The following is a 19,934-nucleotide window of genomic DNA, read 5'->3' on the forward strand; positions in this document are numbered from 1 at the left end:
ATGTGCCAATAACTTACAAGTCTACCGGACTATTTGATCATCCCTCTTTCAGCCTTTTTTGAATGGTAATAAATTAGGCTTCCAAGGGTGAAAAGAGAAGTTTTCACCTATCCTTGAGAGGATACACAGGAGCGTAGGAAAAGGCTGAAAACAAGAATGCTCTTTGGCAGTGGGGACAAATCTCTCTCTCACACACCAAATTTCCAAATGACAGCTCAAGCTTTAGCACCGCTCTAACCTATCAATCATCAAACCACATTGTGTGCAAAAGAAGAAAGCTTAGGAAGATGTCACTTTTTAAATTAAGTTTCATACATTGGAAGTAGAAGCTTCCTTGAAAAATAGAGCCTTTGTCACTTCATTAAGAAATATCACTCTCAAAGACCACTCATCTTTTCCTTTTCTTTTCCCTTGACATATCATATCTAAATTTCTCCATGGTATCAAATCCCCACCGTCCAAAACCCCCTTCTTTGGCATCGCTGTCTTTATTCTACATTCTGAATCACTTGGCCAATGTTGGATAAAATAAAATATGGGAGCAAAAGTTTCCCCTTTGTACCACCTTATGGAAAAAAAAAATTACACTAACTTTTGATGGGGTCTTTTCTCAAAGCCAATAAGAGGAATCCACGTGTCAAGTTGGGTAGGAGAAATAGGCATCCTATGCAAAAGAGAAAGTACCATCATAGTAGTAGAAGTACTTATTTTTGCTATGTGTGTTTTTGACTGCACAAGCTTGGATTTCTGTAGCTCTCATTCAGCAAAAGAACAATTTCTACTTATAACTGCACACAGTGTATCCCTCAAGCAATCTTATGGGACGTCAACCTGAATCCTGACCATATCTCCCATCCATCCCCAAAGGACTTCATTTTGTTTGTTTCCTTTCTCCCCTTGGTGAATGTGAATGAAGAAGACTCTTTAACCTTTGTCTTGGTAAATGGATAAAATCTGTTTTTATTTTCAACTTTCAACTTGACTAGCATTCCCCCTTTGTTGGGATATTAATCTTTTTGTAAATGCCAAACTAATAGTGTTTGGCTTTTAGGTTGATAGCTCCAATCCATCTTTCTTTGGATGGATATGGACTTTTTGGTTTTGTTTAAACATTGAATAGTAGTTATTAACTGTGTGTGTATTGGGAAAAGGCAGAGTCCACAGTGCACAAAAATCAAATATCATTGAAGTTTGATCAAACCATATTACACTGATTAAAAAAAATGGGTTCTGATTCCACAAACAATGTCTTGGAAAACAACCAGGCTGAAGCTGAGCTGAAGGAAGCTCTAAGTTTTTCCTTTTTTTTTTTTTTTTTTCCTTTTTTTTTCTTTTACAGGGAAAAGAGGTTGGCCTTGGCCCCCACCTCAAAAGGTCTTGCCCCAAACATTCAAACATATCCAATCACTTTCACCTTTTACAAAGAAACATTTTTGAAGGCTAAAATGGAGCAAAGATGCATCAAATCACAATAAAACAGAGCTTGTCTATCACTCCTCACCTCTTTTCAACACTTCCCCCACACTCCCCACACCCCCTCTTGTTACTTCTCTTAACTTTCTCTTACAGTCCCTTTTTCAAAGAAACCAAGAAAAGCATTTCCAGCATCCATGAAAAAAAAAAGGCAGGGTTCTGCAGAGACAGCTAAAAAAAAAACACCATAATTTTTAAAGCAGTAACAAAAAAAAAAAAAAAAAAAAAAAAAAAAAAAAAAAAAAAGAGGAAGGGTGAAACCATATAAACAAAGAGAGAGCGAGCATTAAGTGGGAGAATAGCTGTCCTATAAGCACCAGCTTTCTTTCAAGCCTCCTCCTGGTCCTTCCCTATGACTTTGGCCTAATAAAAATCAGAATCAGCTTTTCTTCTTCACCTTTCACTTTTCCTATTTTTACATGCAGGTGCAGCCCAATAAATCTGTCCTTTTCTTTGTAATTTTCTGGTAAAACTTCATCAATTAATCAACAACTCAAGCAATTATTGTGTCATAAACCCCCTTCAAAACCCCCCTTAATTTATCATCAGTAGTCATTTGTGAGAAGGAAAAAAATGGAAACTTTAAAGGAAAAACAAAAACATTCCTTATCATTTTTCACTTCTCTCTACCGGGGCCGTTTTGCTTCAGCCACACCACATTTTTCATCTAAGTTACTAAAGTTTAGCCGTTTTCTTTTCGAGGCAATCGACGATGTTACTGATGAATTTTCTGAACAATCCAAGGGTTTCATTTGGGTTGGTGATAAATCTGGTGATTTCAAACAATCTGCTTCTTCTCTACATTTTTCCAATCTGAGCTCTTGCATCAGATTGTAACAAGAAATCACTTCCTCCTGTGAACAAAGAGATGGATTAAACTAAAGACAGTTTTTGGCTAAAAAGGGAAAAACAGAGCCCCAATTTCATAATGAAACTTACTAATTCAAGATATCTACATTGTGAAATGGACTTCATCTTCAATTCCAAGGCTTTCCTTGTTAATCTGTCATCCATTGTTGCTAAAATGGCTGTGGCTACTGCTACTACAGAAGGCCGATGGTTTTGTGTATTTGTTTCTGCATTAAAGATTTGAATGTAATGTAATGAACAAAAATCCGATTGGTTGAGAAATTGATGGAAATGGGTTATGTGAAGAAACTACCTCTAATCATGACCCAGATGAGTTCGACAATCTGAGAAACTTTATTGCTTGGTGGGGATTCAATGGATAATTTAGATATGAAATAAGGAATGAAGAAGAAAGGAGTTGTTGAACCCATCTTCCATTCCAATGTGTTCAACACCAAAAGCTCCATTCTTTGGATTACCTTGCTTTCAAAGTTGAAATCGTCCACCGGAAATTCTGATAATGCTGGAACCTTCAATTCTTCCATTTTTGCTGCCAAGGAAAGACAAGCCACTGCCAGTAGCCTAATCGCCCACAGCTTCTCATTCTGCAGCCATGGATTTTTGAATAAACAGAGTAAAATTAAGAAGCCATTGACAGAGGATACGGTAAAAGTAAACCTTACAGTAATGGCTCTCCTTGAAAGAAACCGATCGAAGTATATCATTGAAAGATAAGCTGTTTGGCAACCAAAACCAAACACATTTCGTGTCTGTGAAATTACAATCAATTGAATTGAATCAATGCCTAGATGAATCAATCAAACACAACAAAAACCCACCAAAATAATAATAATAAAATAAAATAAAAACTAACTTTGAGAATCCATGCAATTGCATCCAAACGAGCACATTTCATCCAGTTACCAAGCACCAAAGATTTATCTTTTCTAAACCCAAAACTTGTCTCCTTTACAAGTAGTATATCCACATAATCATCTTCCTCTGCTGGGCTTGGATTACCAATGTCAATGAATGTATGTTCATCCACAATCTCCTCATCCAAACAAGCCCCAACTTCATCCATTTTCACAACAATAAAAAAAAAAACCCCTCCTCTTCTATCACATTCAAGAAGAGATCCAATTACAAAGAAACTGCAAAAACGAAAGAGCAAATCCAGAACAAGAACCACGAACCAAAAACAGGGAAAAGTGGAGAGATGAAAGCAGAAATGGTGTTATTCAGCAGTTACAGAAGAAGGAAAGGATTAAAGGGGGAAAAAAACGAATCTGGGTGTTCACAGAACGTGGCGAGATTTTGGAAAGGCTTTTGGTTTGGGGGGAGGGGTTTAGAGAGAGAAGGGTTGTGTATGCGTTTGGGTTTTGAATAGAGAAGACTAGAATTTGACTGAAAACAGAGAGAGAGAGAGAGAGAGAGAGTGAGTTATGTGTTTTGATTTTGGATTGGACTTTCCGTTTGGACTGTTTGAATATACGCGAGTGAGATAGACGCACCAATGATTTTAGAGATCTCTGGCTGTCCACTTTTTTATTAATACCATTGGTTACTTACCGTACCATAAGCAAAGTACTTTCTGTATTCTATAACCGCACCCAATACTTTTCTTCACTTCCTTCACTTCAATCTTCCAATTTATTCCCTCTTCTTTAATTTCTTTTTCTAAAAGTTACATTTCTACAATTTTGCTCTACTTCAAATATGGTCACTACACTTCTCCAACCAATTTTCATGGATAATTATCCAATACCATAATCGTTTTTTTGTACTCACTAATTAGTTACGAACTTACGCTTACTGTTTAGATTCATGTCTTTTTTATTATTACTCATATAAAAACTATTATGTCTCATTGTAATAACTAACTCTTTCTCTCAAACTTTCTCAGTAAGAGAATAAATTTAACATCGTTCGGCGTACGAGTGTTTGTTGTGATGGGTTTTGGAAAGCAAAGCCATTCTTTGAAGAGTTTTGTGTTTTTTGGGTTATCTATTGAATGTTGAAGTGGGTAGTTGTTGTCCTGGTGGGTTTGGACGAGCATAAGCTAATAGTAGTTGATATCATATGTTCAAAATCTACACACCCTATATGTTGTACTAAAAAAGGTAACAAAATAAATGTTTTAACGAATGAGTAAAATAAGTTTAGAGACCATTAAAAGATTGAACTAAATTATAGTAATTATGCCAAATTTGAAATTAGTAGCAAATTACGTAGACTGAATTGAAAAATCGAACCAAATTGGAAGGTTACCAAAACCACAAGGTGTAAAATTGTGAAGCAATTTTTTTTCCTTTTTCTTTGTAATTGTGTTTAACTACACTATGCTCGCAATGGTAGCACCAACTCTGGCTCAATGACCAACCAAACGTAGTCATCTATGTACTAATTTTTGGACTCATAATCAATCATTTTTTCTTATTGGAATAGTGATAAATATAACAATTAGATTTCTAAATATTTAGATATATAACAACATTTTTAATAATTACAAGTATAAAAAAATCTATCATAATAGACCATAAGAATCTATCATTGAATAATAGATTTTTTTTTATATTTACAATTTTTTAAAAACGTTGTTGTACATTTAATTATTATTCATAAAATTGCTACTTATTATTAATTATTTTTTTTAACGTACACTTAAATATTATTCGCAAAATTGCTACCTATTATTAATTATCTCAGTTATTTTCATCTTGTTTAAATAAAAAATATCAATTTGTAGGGTTAAAGCTTTGGGAGATACCATACTAATACCATAGTCATGGACATTATCAATAATAGATTTTATTAATTCACTTCTAAAATATATAGTTTTATACATATCTATTATCTTCTAAATACACAGGTGAAATTCAGAGGTTTGAATAGACAAATTATCATTTAGTTATTTATTTTTATTTTTTTTTTCAGATTGTCACAATTCGTAGAGTTTCATTTTATTTGACGAACAAAATTTGGGGTACAAATTTATTTATTATCTTACACAAAATTTGATTCATTGTTCATTTAATTAACCTATGGAGCTAATATTAGCATAACTAGACTTTGGAAATGCTTGTAACTCTCCAAACAAGAAAAGAGATAAATAATTAATACAATTCCTTACATTAAACATCTATTGTTTTTTTTTAGCTCTATAGATTTGGGGTTAATTTTTACTTCTGTCATATTTCAAAATACAAATTAAGTTCGATATTAACGTAGTTTATAGGTTCCAAAATGTTATAATTTATTATTGAAATTTGGGTTTTATTTCAATTTAGTCATTATATTTCAAGATTTAAATTTATAACCTTAAAAAAAAACTCATTTTTTAGTTTTTAAGGTTGATGTTTATTAATTAATTAAAAAACTATATTTAATTATCTTTTACCATTAAAATCATTTTTAAAAAATTCACTTTCATAATTATATAATACTATTTGGTAGAACATTCGTGCTAAAAACTAAAATAACTTGAAAAAAAAATAATAATAAGTGAAATTAAAACTATAAATATTAAAATTTAAGAAACATATTAAAACAAAACTCAACGAAAAAAATAGTAATATTTTGAAATACAGGGACTAAATAAAAATCAAATTCAAATTTTAATTATAAAAAATATAACATTTGGTTCTGATTTCTTGTTATGTACAATTTTGTTAAGGAGGAATTAGAATTGAAGCTTTTTGGCAGAGGAAAACACTTTTAAGCTCACTTTGGTAACCATAAAGATAATTACTTTACCTTTTTTTTTTTCTTTTTCTCCCTCATATCTCTCCCATTCCAAAAATTGGATGACTTATTTTTTTGAGGCAGAAAGAAGGTTGATGAATATGAGTTGAGTGGTAGCATAATTTTCAACCCTAAAGTTTTTTCTTTTTAATTTATTCTTTTCAAAATTACTCAATAAAAGTGGCCATTTAAACAAACTTAGCTTTTAAACATTTTAGAAAGTGCAAAGACTTCTTTACCCATCATTCTTTCTAATCCAATCCTTCAAAAGAAACCATTACTATAAGATTGACATCAAAAGTATTCATAGTCTCATGTTGTGCGTCAAAGTTAAAATCATCTTTTATTTTTTTGTGTTTAATTTCTTCTGAAACTTGGACAAATTGCAAAAACACCCCTAACGTAAATTACACTATCAAATTTTCAACGATAACAATTAGCCTATTGAATTTATAAAAGTGTTAAAATTAGATATCCAAATTTACAACAACGGTAATATTTGGACTCCACCGATGAAATTTTTTAAACATATATATATATATAATCAATGTAATTTATGTACTTATTTGTAAGTTTGAAGGGTCCAATTTTAAAATTGGATAAATTTTATGATTCAATTTTTTTTATTTAAAAGTTTGGAGTTATAATTGCAACCACGACATAATTTAGTGTTTGTTTTTGGGATTTATCTTTTCAACGATATCAAATGGTCTTTTTTTTAATTACTGGAAATGGGAATGAAAATCCTAATTTTAGTAAAAAAAATTGAGAATATCTTAGGGTCTTTTCAAAGATATAAAAAAGCGTAAAATATTTACACTATATAGAACAATTTCGAAAACAGAAAAAAGTCCACGGGCCTACAATAGAAAATACCAAAAAATGTCACGTCAATAATAGGCATAGTATATTTGGTATCGTTTAGATTTGGTTATTGTTTAATACACGATCGTTTAGATTATGGTACACAATCGTTTATATTTGGATAGTCAAATCTAAACGATTTATTATTTCAATTCTATCATTTAACTTGGTTAGACGATCATTTGGTTACACGATCGATCGTTTAGATTTTGCTATTCCAAATCTAAATGATTCTTTTTTTCAAAATTTGGTACACGATTAGATTTATCTAAACGAATTTTTTCAAGATTCTTTTAGTACACAATCGTTTAGATTTGGTTACTCTAATCTAAACGATTTTTTTCAATATTATTTATACACAATCTTATAGATGGTTATGACATAAAAAAAGAACTGGAAAAAAAGAAAAATGATGAAAAGAAATGGAATCAGAAAAAAAAAAAAAAAAAAAAAAGAGGAATAGAATAAAGATGATAGAAAGAAATTGCAGCAAAAAAAAAAAAAAAAGTAAAGGAAAAAAGATGATGAAAGAAATCAACAAAGATGGAAGGACAAATTTTAAATATTTAAAAAATGACTAACTTCTACTTTGTTACACGCGTATATTCTACTAGTTCGTTATATTTACGAAATTATGAAAGTTAACCAATATCTTATGTTTTATAATTAATCAATGAAAATATCACAATAATATTATGTAAAACATTTTATGTATAATTTTTTAACCTTCAAAGTATCTTCGTTCAGAAAAGCATTGACTCTCGATATTATTCATACCGGTAGCTTTTTATTTGCTATATTGTAGCATGTGTTGCATGAACTATTTTTGCATTGAGTAAAGAAAGAAATTATCCATGATAGATATTGCTTGGTTTATCATGTCAACCACGACTAACATTTTTGGTATACCACATATACCATGAATGAACGTAGTCGTTTATAGAGATATAATATTTGTGGTGATTTTACTTTTATCTCTCATTTTTATTAAAATATAAAACAAGTTTATTTACATAAAAAAAACAATCTATAACGTAAATAAATAATTAGTCAGTGAGAAATTAATGTTCAACATTATTGCATAACGAAAAAGGTGCAAATGTAACAAAACCTATTGGTGACAAACTTTTAAAAATAAGTTTTGACATAACTACACAGCTTTTACGTTGTATTGTAATTTAGATAAAGGCAGATGCAACTATAGAAATCAAACACTAAGTATTTACAAAATGTAATAAAATTTAGATTTGTTTTTCAGAGTTTATTAGTGATTGACTATCTTGCTAATAGAAGTCTATCGATTGCTAAGCATGTTTTTTAGTAGAAGATAATTATCAATTGAGCACACCATTCATCGTAGTTTTTGTTATCCATTCACAATTTTTTAAAAATATTGTCATAAACTTAATTATTACTCGTACCAAAGTATTACCAATTTCGAATTAAAAAAATATGAAACCACATTTCATAAAGATTAAAAAACAAACAATTAATCTAATTTCATCAAATATGTATAGTGTTGGGCAATCTGAAATTAGGTTTTTTATTGGCATAATTCAATTGGTTTTTAATTTGATTAATTTAAATAAAGAGTGGAAGATAAACACGAGATCCAAAAAGCTAAAGTATGGAAACCGACACCTTATGAGATTCTTTTTTCATACCTCCATTTCCCCTCCCCTTTTACTTTTAAACTAATGTTTATAATCTTAACTATGTTTTAATTTGATTATTAGTTTCAAAATTACAACTTTGATTTTTCAATAATACTCATTCAAATATGAAACTCAACACTTGACGAGATGTTTCAACCTAAGTTTGACTCTTGCAATCATCGATTTTTTGTTACCACAGACTAAGTCGTCTGAAAATGTGATTTCATAGGATTACTCGATAACGCATTGAGGTAATCAAATGAAAGTGTAAGATCTGGAAAAGTTATATGATATGGTATTATTTATTATACTTGGAAAGAATGCAAACTTTGTAACAATAAATTACCTTGTATTTATAAGATAATTTGAATTTTTTTCATTTGTTGTTCTAAACGACGCACGACTTAAATATTTGACTAACCTTTTAGATGATAGTATAAACTTTATGTTAGTTGAGTAATGATCTATTTATTTAATATAATTAAATAAGTTGTAGTTTTTTTCCCCAACAACAAAATTAATAATTCATCCATTAAAACGACACAATCGATATATAAACTAATTTTTTTTCTATATACAAGCTTAGTTCATAAATTTTGAATTGTCTATAAAGAAATAATGAAACCTTCAAAACTTTGTGTGTAATAAATAAAATTGGAAAACAATAATTTCATATCATAGAGAATTAAATTAAACCAATTGATTTTGACGAAAACTCTCAAATTTTGAATTGAGTCCCAAACCATAATTTGAATGAAAAGAAAAAAAAAAATGAATAAAGAAGATCCCATACCAAATAGTTCTGACCGAACAACGAACCACATTTGAGAACTCCAAAGTTGGCCCACGAGAGCCTGAATGATACCCATTTGGCATTTGGTACCCACCCATCCTCAATTTTCTTAATCTATTCCTTTGCTTTTTGTCCCTTCTCATCTACTTTTTCATATAATCTATTTCTAACCTTCAAACTACATTAAACTATATTTTATAAACTATTCACCTTCTTTTAATAAATCAAAATAATTTTGCATCAATGGATATGGATAGAAATTTATTTGTTTTCATCTTATGTTCATAGATATTATAGGTATATTTAAAGTTTTTGTTTTTTGATTCATCAAAGTGTTACACATTATTGAGAGGTCGCTTGGCCCAAAGTTTATTACTATTGGATTGGGTTACCATAACCCAACCCTTGTTTGGGAGAATGACTATCATAACCCTTATTTTAGGGTTATCATAACACCTCTTTCCTCTCTTTCCTTATTCTTAAAACCTTTTTCAACTTTCCATAACCCTATCTTTTCAACTCTCCTATAAAACTATATTTTTAAACCCTTCCCCAAACAGATCTTATTATAAAACTATCTTTTTAAATCCTTCCTCCAAATACATGTTACAATAAAACTAAGTTTATCATAACACTGACCTTCCATAACCCAACCCTTCCTCCAAACGGTCCCCGAAGATTTAGAATCCAATTTAATGTATAATAAATTAGTTGGGTTTTTTTTTTTTATTTTTAAAGTAAGGAGCTATGAGATTCAAACCAGAAGAGAACGAAGATATTAAATATAGATATAAATATAGGAACAGTGAATATATATGTATATTTGAGGTGAGGCTTACTTTTGGGCCTTTCCCCTTATGGGAGGCAAAGGCTCTCCATTGCTATTATGATCCCTGTTCCAATCCATGTATACATCATTTAACAAATCTAAAAAGTTGCCTTTCAACTTTCAATATTAATATTTACGCCCATCACTTTTAAAAGTTTCAAAATTGAATCATCAAACTGAAAAAAAAAATGTAATCCTCAAACTTATATAATTTATACAATTATATGTAAGATTGAACGTTCAATTTTAAAATTTGGATAAGTATAAGGATTCAATTTTTAATCTTGAAAGTTTAAAGGTATAATTGTAACCGTCACTTTAATTTTATAATCACAACTATCACCCATTAAATTTTATTAGTATACCAACTTTTAAACTGTTTTCGATAGATCCAACATAAAATTTAATTTTATATTTATTAGATTAGTTAATTTACTAAACAAATACAAATCAACAACTTGGTTGACTAAACTCATTTTTCTTTCTTTAGATCACATTTATGTCTTGGTTTTTCTTAATTAGTGTGTTTTTCACAATCTCTCTATAGTGGATCAATAACACACTAAAATATTTATTTAGTTGCTCCTATATTCAATCTAAATTGAAAAAAAAAGTTTCAATAACTTCTATTAATAATTCGACATTGTATATATGTTACACTTATCAAAATCAACGTAACTCAATTGTTCATGTAACATGTGTTAGTGACCAATAAAAAGATTATTTAAATCCATCATCCTTGTTGTACTAGAAAAATGTTATGACTATGTATTTTACCACATAAATTAATTAATACGAGATAATTGTTTAACAACAAAATATTTGTGGATTTGACACGGCATGGAACACATATTATATAGACAAAAAATGATAAATAAAATGATATATATTATGGTTGGGATGTGTTAAATCAAGTAAATTAAAAGTAGGTGAGTGGACTAATTAAAGAATTGCGTGTAGGAAATGGAAATGTGATAGTGAATGAGAAAGGGGGAGGGTAGGGAAAAGGCGTAGTTGGCGCATACATTGGCATTGAGAATTAGAGAGGCGAAGTACTATAAAAACTGCAACAGCCAACTAATGGGTTGGGGTTCCCTTTCCAAAATGATCACAACCACAAACACACTACTTTGGCTGCCCACTGCTCAACACACACACACACACTCTCTCACTCACTTAAATTATATGCCAATTTCCACATGCTTCTTGTTTCCTCTCACCACTGCATTGAAATGACTCTCTATTCAATTTTTGCTTTCTCCTCTCTCAATCATTTCCTCCTTCCTCCATTTTAGCATCCCATTTATGACGCCTTTCGAACGAATTTAAAATGCATTTAAACTAGTTACAAAACCATCTTTCGCATGTTTGAATGTAATTTTTGAAATTCTTAAAATTACTTTTGTATTATCGTGTTTATAATCATTTTAATCAGACGAACACGTGTTGGTTCATCATTTTGTTCTCCCTTCCCTCCTTACTTATCGCTTTGTTGCCAGCTAACCTATTAAACAAATGCTTGATCCTCCCGCTAGTATTTGGAAGTGAGTCTTATTTAATTAATCATTCAAGATCAATTTTTCTTGCTATGAATGGGTAATTGCTTTCGAAACAATAGATTGATTTTACATGATTAAAGGTAAGTTTAAAGTGATTTGGAACATGAGTCATGCAATAGAAATAAATGTTAATTTTTTGATGTAAAAATTATAAAAACAAAAAAGAATTTTAGAATGTCTTCTATATCAATAAATAAACCTACATTTAGTGTTAATGTTAATGAAATGTCAACATATTGATGATTTTTTTTCCTCGAAACATATAAATAAAAATCAAGGACAATGATCTTAGCTTTAAAAGATAGATAGTATTACCTTTTTAGAAAAAATTATTGAGAAGACAAATTTAATCCATTTAAGAATTTATAATTTTTATTGTTTATTGATTATTTTTCATATATTGTTTAAGAAATTGAAGACCACATATAATTTGATTTGACACTATATAAGTTGTACTAAAGTGAAACCTCAACTATGTTACAAAACCAAGAGACTTTTCCATGGTATAAAGAATAATTTGACTGGTCATGTCTATGAAGAAATAAAGGTAAATAAATCTCTGATCTTATTTTTACTTTTATATAACAAAAACAATAATTTTCAATAAATCTTAAAAAAAAAAAAAAAAAAAAAAACTTGTGGTATTTTAATTTAGTTTTTATACAGATTTATACTAGTTTTTAACAACAAATCAATTTGTCACGCATAAATTTAAAACTTTGATCATAAAAGATTAATTTCATATTTATTACTAATTTTTTTCCCTATACAAACTACAAATTAATGTTATCGAACAATAACATAACATCATAATCAAACAGAATAGGAAAGTGCTGCAACTAAATGATTCCAAACACAGTCATAGATGTGTTCAAGGATTTGATATTAACATTGACTTAAACATAAGAAAATTTCATCTATCTAATCCAATATGAACAAAGCTTCATGTCAAAAAGCCATTTGGAAAAAAAATCTTACTCTTTTTTGCTTTTGCCAAAACATATTTAAATCGAGTAATTGAACTTTTAGATTCTTCTAAAATTAGGTAGAAGTTTTAAATTAATATTTAATTTTTCAAATTTGTAGTTTTGATAGTGTAGATGTGGATATTACATTCGAGGGACAATGTCATTTTCATAAGTAAAAAAGAGAAACAATTTGATTGAAATGATGGGAGTGAAGAGGAAGCAGAAAGACAAGGAATTGCCACACAATAAATCAGCCCTTATACGCTTCTTCCCTCCTCTAAATCCCTAAAACCAAAAAACTCTCCAATTCTGTGTTTATTGGTAATCATAATGCTTATAATTAAGGAAATACGAAAATTCTTCCATATCTTTCACAATCCACCACTTCCTCGTCCTCCATTTCTCTGCCACTTCCCATGTGCTTTCTTTTAGGAAAAAGAAAACGAAAAATTAAGTGGAAGCAAAATCAATGGAATACTGGTGGGGATTAGGTGGATGTCGGCGAGGGTGAAGATTGTAAAAAGAAAATAAAAACGGTTTTGGTTATGGTTCTGACATAGCCCAATGAGTCAAATTCCGAGGGTTTGACCGCACCCTGCCCCCTGCAGATCGGTCGGTCCCTTGTTTCTTCCCGATCCCGAACCATACACTGGGGAACTGTGCTGCACATGGAGGGCCTCTTCATTTTGCAATTCCCCATTTCTAAACCTAACGTTACACCCAATCTGGGCTTCCATGGCCCATTTTTTTTTTTACCAATGCTTCCCTTCTCCTTGGCGCTGGTTGGTTGTTTTTTGATAAATACAACTGCTCCGTGACAACCACATGACACTACCATACATAAATTTGATGTGTATTATTTATTCATACATTGCTTGCCCATTCCTCTCACCATCTTTTAATCCTCAATCATGGATTCATAATTTCAAAATAATAATAATACCTATTTATTCTTTTTTCTTCCTGTGACAGTTTGGATTGTCAGTCTCGAATAAGGGCTGCGTTTTGTGAATTTTTATTATTGTTGTTATTATTTAATCTATTTATTCCTCCGCTCCTTCTCACATTTTTTGTTTGTTTATTGTCAATATTATCAGTAGATTATCGGGAGTTAGTTTAGATTTGGATTTAAAATTTAGACGAGTTGGTAGAATATTTTTGTTATCGTATACTCTTTTTCGCAACTATTATCCCATATTTAGATATGGTTTTAAAACTAACTTTCTATGTTTTCTACCGGTGATGACTAATAACATAAGTTGTGACTTCAATTCGGACTAATTTAGAGTATAAAGTATGAAAAAGAGAAAGCCATCAAACCATAGTGAAGGCATTTATTAAAGTTAAGAAATCATGGTTAACGAATCTTTGAGTTATTATTAAATGTTTGATAACCATTTAAAGCATGATTTTTTTTTAAAAAAAATTCTTTACAGTGGTTTACTCATTTTTTGGAGTAAAATAATTGAATTATTAACTAAAAAATAGAAACTAACTAGCTTCTAAGGTTAAAAACAAAAATTTAGAGATAGAAGTTGAGGCTCAAATTTCAAAACTAACAAATGAAACAAAAAGAAAAGGTTATTAAACAAGGTTTAAATTATATACTTTTGACAAGAACACACAAATGATTGAACTAGGTTATATATCGTCACTTGAACTTTCGTAAAAGTAAACTTAAGTAAAACTTTGATATGCAACTATTAGTCCCTGTACTTTCAAATATAATTTTAACACTAAACTTTAACTCATTACAGTTTAATCATCTCTTGAAAGAACTTAAAAAGTGAATTTTCACCAATATTCCTACGGCATAACTTGTGTTAAGTTGCCTAACAAAACCAAGACTCAATTAGAAGTCATCTGGGCCCAAACTGGAAATAAACATTCCAATATAGCCCGAAATACTAAAACTGGGCCTGTGACTGAGATGATTGAGGCCCAAAACCATTTTGTAGAGCGATTGAAGCCGATTTTCTTGGGCTTTGAAGTTATGGGTTCAAACCCAGTTCCTACAATATAGCGGTACGCAGCCACTCCACGGCACGTGATTGTCACTGTCAACAACAGCGTATCCCTCACGCGTCCAATACCAAAAGCACGTGTTGTAATAACTCTAAAACCATATGCCACGTTGTCCATCCCCACGCGGCGCCAACCTTCATCCAACGGTGACACTCCAATCCACGTCATCATCTACACGCAACCACAGCTTCGCGGAATATTCTTTACCACACGAATTGAATAATTCCTATATTCGTTATTAGCAGGGCAGGAAGGAGACCCCTTTCGGCTTTTGGCACCGTTGAGCGTTTTAAAGGTCGTGAACCTAATAGGTTATATCTTTTTATATTTTCTATTTCTATAAAATCCCTAATTTGTTCTTCTTTCGAACTTTCCTTTCCTTCATTCTTCCCCTATATTCCAGAATTTTGATGGCGATATTTTCCTTCAATTCATCCAAGTCTTGCTCGATTCTCGTTTCAATTCCTTTAGATTTCGTTCATCTTTTTTCTACGAAGCTTTTTCGTTCTCAGATTTTTACGAACCCTTGTAGTTCTAATTGACGTCTATTCGAGGGAGGAGCCACCGTGATCTCTTCTAATGGGAAGACGTGAGTTTTTCTTTATTTTCTACTTTTTGTAGTTTGATGGATAATCGATGGTGTTATTTTCTTTTTTCTTTTTTTCTTTTCTATGAGCTGAATTTTTACGGTGCTTCTATGGTTTGTTCCTTTTCATCATCTATATATGGTTTGACTTTTCGTCCTGGAGTGTTTCTGTTTGTTTGGCGGTGTTGATTGTTATTCTGGAATATTGTGTATCATCGGATTTTTATGTGATTAGCCCGACGAAGTTTTGATGTTTCATTTTGGAGAAATTTGATTGCAAGGGTTTGGGATTGATGTTGTCCCGTCTTGACAGGTAAAACTCAGCGAAAAAATTCTCCAACGGTGGATAGTGATGATGATAGTAGTGTGAGTTCTTCATCGACTATGCGGTCCGATCGAATGTCTGTTGTAGGGATTGAAGATTTTCATTTTGACAAAGATACTTTACTTGACCAAGCTCTTGATGCTTTATACGAGAAGAGGTATTCTTGCAGTTCCTTATCGATTTTTCATACTAATTGTTTTTAACTTCGGGAATGAAAATTAATGCAACTTGTCTTGTCGTTAGTAGCCACAGCTGTTGTTGTTGTCCCATTGTAGTTTATAACTTTCTTATGCAGTTCATAAATTTGGAATAAAGTGTGTTCGACTTCTGCAATGTAGGGGTTCCACGAGAGAGAAAGCGCTTGCATCGATTATTGAAAATCTTGGCAACAATTTGCAACATCAGTTCGTGGAAAAGAAGTATGGGCTCCAGCTCTTTCAATCTGTTTTTCTTGTTTATTGCTTGGCATGGTCTCCTAAGAGTTGAATGATCGCAGTGTTGCTTTCATTCACTTTCTTGGTTCAAAGTAATTAGTTTTGCCAATTGAGTATAACGTAGTCTTGCTGCTAAAATAAAAGAACTGCTCAAAGTGGGGGAAGGATAAAAATGAGAGATTTGAGAGATTTTGTATTGAGAAGAAACCGTTTTCACCTTTGTACTCAAATTAGAATACTTTTCAGGGAAACCAACTAATAAAATTACCGCGTGTTCACCTATTTCATTGCCACAAACATTATAGTATAGACAATTGCATTGTGATTGTGATATTGAATTTTGACAGTCTTCAAATTAAATTTCTCGTGTACCTATAATTTAGACACTAATTTATCATTTTACCATTTCATTCTTTTGTTAAGTTTGATTAAATTAAATATTTAGCTAAATGTAAGAAAATGAAACTAAATTCCCCTCTTTTTTTGTTAAGCATTTTTTCATGCAATCATCCGGCTAATAGGGATGTATGTTAGGTCCTATTGAGGAAAATGAAAAGGAATAAAGCATATGCATGTTGATTGATTGCATTTCTTCTTCCTTTGGCCAGATTTGCTACTCTGCTTCATCAGTGTCTGAATTGTATCAAAAAGGGTTCCAGCAAGGAAATATCCTTGGCTTGTCATGCTATTGGTAGGTATTTGATAACATTAGCTTTACCAACTACTGTGTATCCATATGCAAATTAATTATATGATCATCTATGCTTCGTAGGATTATTGGCTTTAACTGTGGGCGAGGGAGACAATGCACGGGAAATATTGTCAGAATCAATTCCCTCAATTTCTCAAGCTCTCAAATCTGGCTCGGAGTCCTCAAAGATATCGGTATTTGTCTATTTGATATTTAAATTCAAAACAACTTGACGTTATTCATTTGGCTGATTTGCATGGGATGATTAATTTTCTACAGCTGCTCGAATGCTTGGCAATTATCACTTTTGTTGGTGGAAATGACGTGGAAGAAATTGAACGGTCATTACAGCTCATGTGGCAAGTAGTCATTCCCAAGCTAGGACAAAATGTATTCCCTTATGTCTTTTCTTTGGTATCATTTTGTCTTCCCCCCTTTTGAAATCAATATGTGGATGTCTATTTTTACTGTTGTTGGTTTGTTGTCTGCTCTTCAAATTTTATAGGTAGTTGCGGTCAGGCAATCAGCAGCTATGATAACAGCTATGGTTTCTGCATGGTCCTTTGTCCTTACAACTATGGACCGGTTGAAACTTAATTCCAAAGATTGGCAAGAGTTAGTAAATTTTGTTGTGCACCTTCCTCTTTTCTGTTAGTTACTATTTAGTTCTTTTTATATCCATTATTTTTGGTAAGAAACCTTATCTTCTGCTATTGATTTGAATGTGATTGTTAATGGGTCGATGTCATAATTTGCATGTCTAGGCTTGATCTATGAAGTAACACCATCACTTGGTAGATTGTGTTAATATGGTAGTAAAGAAATGTTCACAGTTTTATGAAAATTTGGTAAATAAATATGTAAAGAAATGTTTACCTTGTATGACAATGTACTATGTTTTTGTTTTTCTATCTCATAATATTATGTGATCAAGGATTAAAAATAGGGAAATTGCATCAGATGACAAACATTTAGAAAAAAAAAATATACTTCATACTTCTGTATGTTAATATATCCCTTGATCTATCCATGAATTGAATGGTTTGACATTGATATTGAGGATAATCAATATTGTAGTTATTTTTTACAAGTACATGTAAATCATAAAAAGGAAAATCATGTATTAGTCTCAATTTGAATATATAATATATCTGATATGATCAATTTGAAGATATGTAGTATAACTTAATTGGGAAGTAAAAACAACACAACTGTTAATTAAATGATTTTAGGATCTTTTCTAATTATAAATATATTTGTTGATACCGATATGTCCTTGTAATTGAAATGTATTTGAGATTGACATCAATATTTTAGTCCTTGAATATGATTTTGGAGAATCCGTACCCGCATAGTATAGTTTTGAATTTTCCTTCTGTGAAGAAGCAGAGACATTAATTTTGACAATATATGAATGTAAAATTGTTGATTAAAGGAATTATTATACTGCTATACAGATCAATATCATTTTTATCAAGTCTCTTGGACAAGGACGACCGTGCTGTACGTATTGCTGCTGGTGAAGCACTGGCATTGATTTTTGAGATAGGCGTTTTGGAGAAGCTTTCTGCTGAAACTAAAGGATCAACTGATGGCTCCACCCTAGAGGGAAGTAAACCGCGGGAATGGTTTATACATATACAGGGACTGAAGGGAAAAATCATAAATCAAGTAAAAAACCTCTCAATGGAAGCTGGTGGTAAGGGTTCTGCTAAGAAAGATCTCAACTCCCAGCGGAATACATTTCGCGATATTTTGGAGTTTTTTGAGGTACACAAAGATCATATATTTATTTCTTTTTTAAATTTGTGATTTGCATGTCCTTTTCTTTTTAGTCTCATTTGATTATCTGTTGTGTAATGTTAGGATGGTTATTGTCCTGAAACTTCAATGAAGATTGGAGGTGATCTGTTGCAGACTTCGACATGGACTCAATTGATTCAGGTTCCCTCATTTTTCCGTTGTCTGAGAATATAGTATAAACTCTTCTTTTCATTTTGTTTCACTAAAATTCTAAATTTTTACAGTTGAACTTCGTAAAGCATTTTCTTGGGGGTGGATTTGTCAAGCACATGCAGGTTAGTTTCTTTGCCTTCTAAACACACGTTTTACTTTTACAAGGTCAATTTATTCTTAATCTGCGGGTAAAATTCCTGTGACTAATAGCTTTCTAATATTCTCATCTTTTTTTTCCTTTTCTTTTTGTTAGGAGAACGAATTCCTTCATGATGTCTTTGGATTCACTCCGAAGAAAAAGTTTCCCTTGGACAGCGAACATCGGATATCAACCGCGGAAAAAGTTAGTGGAGCATTAATTATTAATTTTTTTTTTCCTTGAACGTGTTCTTTTGAATATGTAATTTCTATTCCTTGCGCATGGCAGTCTTGTTTCTTCCAATAAGCTTTTTTTTTTTTTTTTAAAATAAATTACAGAGGATGTTCAAGTCACCAAATTCAATCGTCAATAAGGCAAGGACTCAGCATTTGAACAAGCAGCGAATGTTAGTTGAGGTAATTTCTGCACATTACTAGAATAGAAAGCCAGTTTTCTTCCTTCTTATTTAACTAGAAGTTACTACTACTACTATCTCATGTAATGGCTGTCCTCTTGTGCCACACAATCTATGCCTTAAACTAGCGTTAACTCTCATTTTCTTCTATAGAACTATATATTTTCTGTTTGGATAATCCTTTTGCGCGTTTATGTTTGCAGGGAAGAAATATTGGACACTATGCTGTAAACGTGGGAGAGTGAGATGTAGGATTTTTATTTAATTGTCGAATTGAATTAGATATTGAGGAGAGGAGAGGAGAGGTGTTGTGTTGTTAAAGGGAGGCTGGTTCGATCCTTCACTTCTTTCTCTTGGTCTATTATCATCATCATATTTCAAAGATTGTAAAATAGTAGGAATTATAATTACTCGCAGTTCAATATTCTCATGCTTTACTTCATAAGTGCTGACAATTCACACTTAATTTCGATTTAGCATGTAATTCTCCGTTATTAGACTTGTTATTTTGTGAACTTTGGGCTTGAGGTCATTCTCATGTGCCATGTTAAAGATGAGCCCTTTAATAATAACTAATCATCTACATGCTTCAATACAAGCATTGTTCAAGTTTCGTATTAAATCCGTTT

General features: G+C 31.3%; 2 protein-coding genes across 5 annotated transcripts; one reads left to right on the forward strand and one right to left on the reverse strand.

Annotated features, from left to right (window-relative positions):
* Positions 1-1,164: 1,164 nt before the first annotated feature.
* LOC103493602 (cyclin-D5-2-like) lies at positions 1,165-3,759 on the reverse strand. Of its 2 annotated transcripts, none has more exons than XM_008454420.3 (5): positions 3,197-3,759; positions 3,006-3,092; positions 2,636-2,927; positions 2,413-2,549; positions 1,165-2,327 (listed from the first exon to the last, which is right to left on the reverse strand). In XM_008454420.3, exons 1-5 carry the CDS (start codon positions 3,404-3,406, stop codon positions 2,100-2,102), a joined length of 954 nt encoding a protein of 317 aa, XP_008452642.2. In that variant the 5' UTR covers positions 3,407-3,759; the 3' UTR covers positions 1,165-2,099. The 2 variants fall into 2 exon arrangements, with proteins under 2 accessions (XP_008452642.2, XP_050943826.1); XM_051087869.1 differs by having other exon boundaries at positions 1,215-2,327; positions 3,001-3,092; positions 3,197-3,241.
* Positions 3,760-15,025: 11,266 nt separating this feature from the next.
* Positions 15,026-19,927, forward strand: LOC103493601 (uncharacterized). Of its 3 annotated transcripts, XM_008454419.3 has the most exons (13): positions 15,026-15,348; positions 15,659-15,827; positions 16,009-16,089; positions 16,713-16,795; positions 16,877-16,989; positions 17,075-17,185; positions 17,301-17,410; positions 18,253-18,565; positions 18,662-18,739; positions 18,823-18,873; positions 19,005-19,094; positions 19,229-19,306; positions 19,509-19,927. In XM_008454419.3, the coding sequence occupies exons 1-13, from the start codon at positions 15,339-15,341 to the stop codon at positions 19,548-19,550; spliced, it is 1,329 nt and encodes a 442-aa protein (XP_008452641.2). In that variant the 5' UTR covers positions 15,026-15,338; the 3' UTR covers positions 19,551-19,927. The 3 variants fall into 3 exon arrangements, with proteins under 3 accessions (XP_008452641.2, XP_050943829.1, XP_050943830.1); XM_051087872.1 differs by lacking the exon at positions 19,509-19,927 and having other exon boundaries at positions 15,032-15,348; positions 19,005-19,098; XM_051087873.1 differs by lacking the exon at positions 15,026-15,348 and having other exon boundaries at positions 15,668-15,827; positions 15,966-16,089.
* Positions 19,928-19,934: the final 7 nt, after the last annotated feature.

This window comes from Cucumis melo, chromosome 7, assembly GCF_025177605.1.
Source record: "Cucumis melo cultivar AY chromosome 7, USDA_Cmelo_AY_1.0, whole genome shotgun sequence".
NCBI classification, from domain to species: Eukaryota; Viridiplantae; Streptophyta; class Magnoliopsida; order Cucurbitales; family Cucurbitaceae; genus Cucumis; species Cucumis melo.

Bases quoted from the DNA above. Each gene is read 5' to 3' on its own strand.
- LOC103493602 (XM_008454420.3), bottom strand. From the start codon at position 3,406: ATGGATGAAGTTGGGGCTTGTTTGGATGAGGAGATTGTGGATGAACAT. The intron at 2,550-2,635 runs GTAGTTTCTTCA...TCTTTAATGCAG, and splicing joins CATCTGGGTCATGATTAGAG to AAACAAATACACAAAACCAT. The intron at 2,328-2,412 runs GTAAGTTTCATT...CTTTGTTCACAG, and splicing joins AATGTAGATATCTTGAATTA to GAGGAAGTGATTTCTTGTTA.
- LOC103493601 (XM_008454419.3), top strand. The intron at 17,186-17,300 runs GTATTCCCTTAT...CAAATTTTATAG, and splicing joins TTCCCAAGCTAGGACAAAAT to GTAGTTGCGGTCAGGCAATC. The intron at 18,740-18,822 runs GTTCCCTCATTT...AAATTTTTACAG, and splicing joins CATGGACTCAATTGATTCAG to TTGAACTTCGTAAAGCATTT.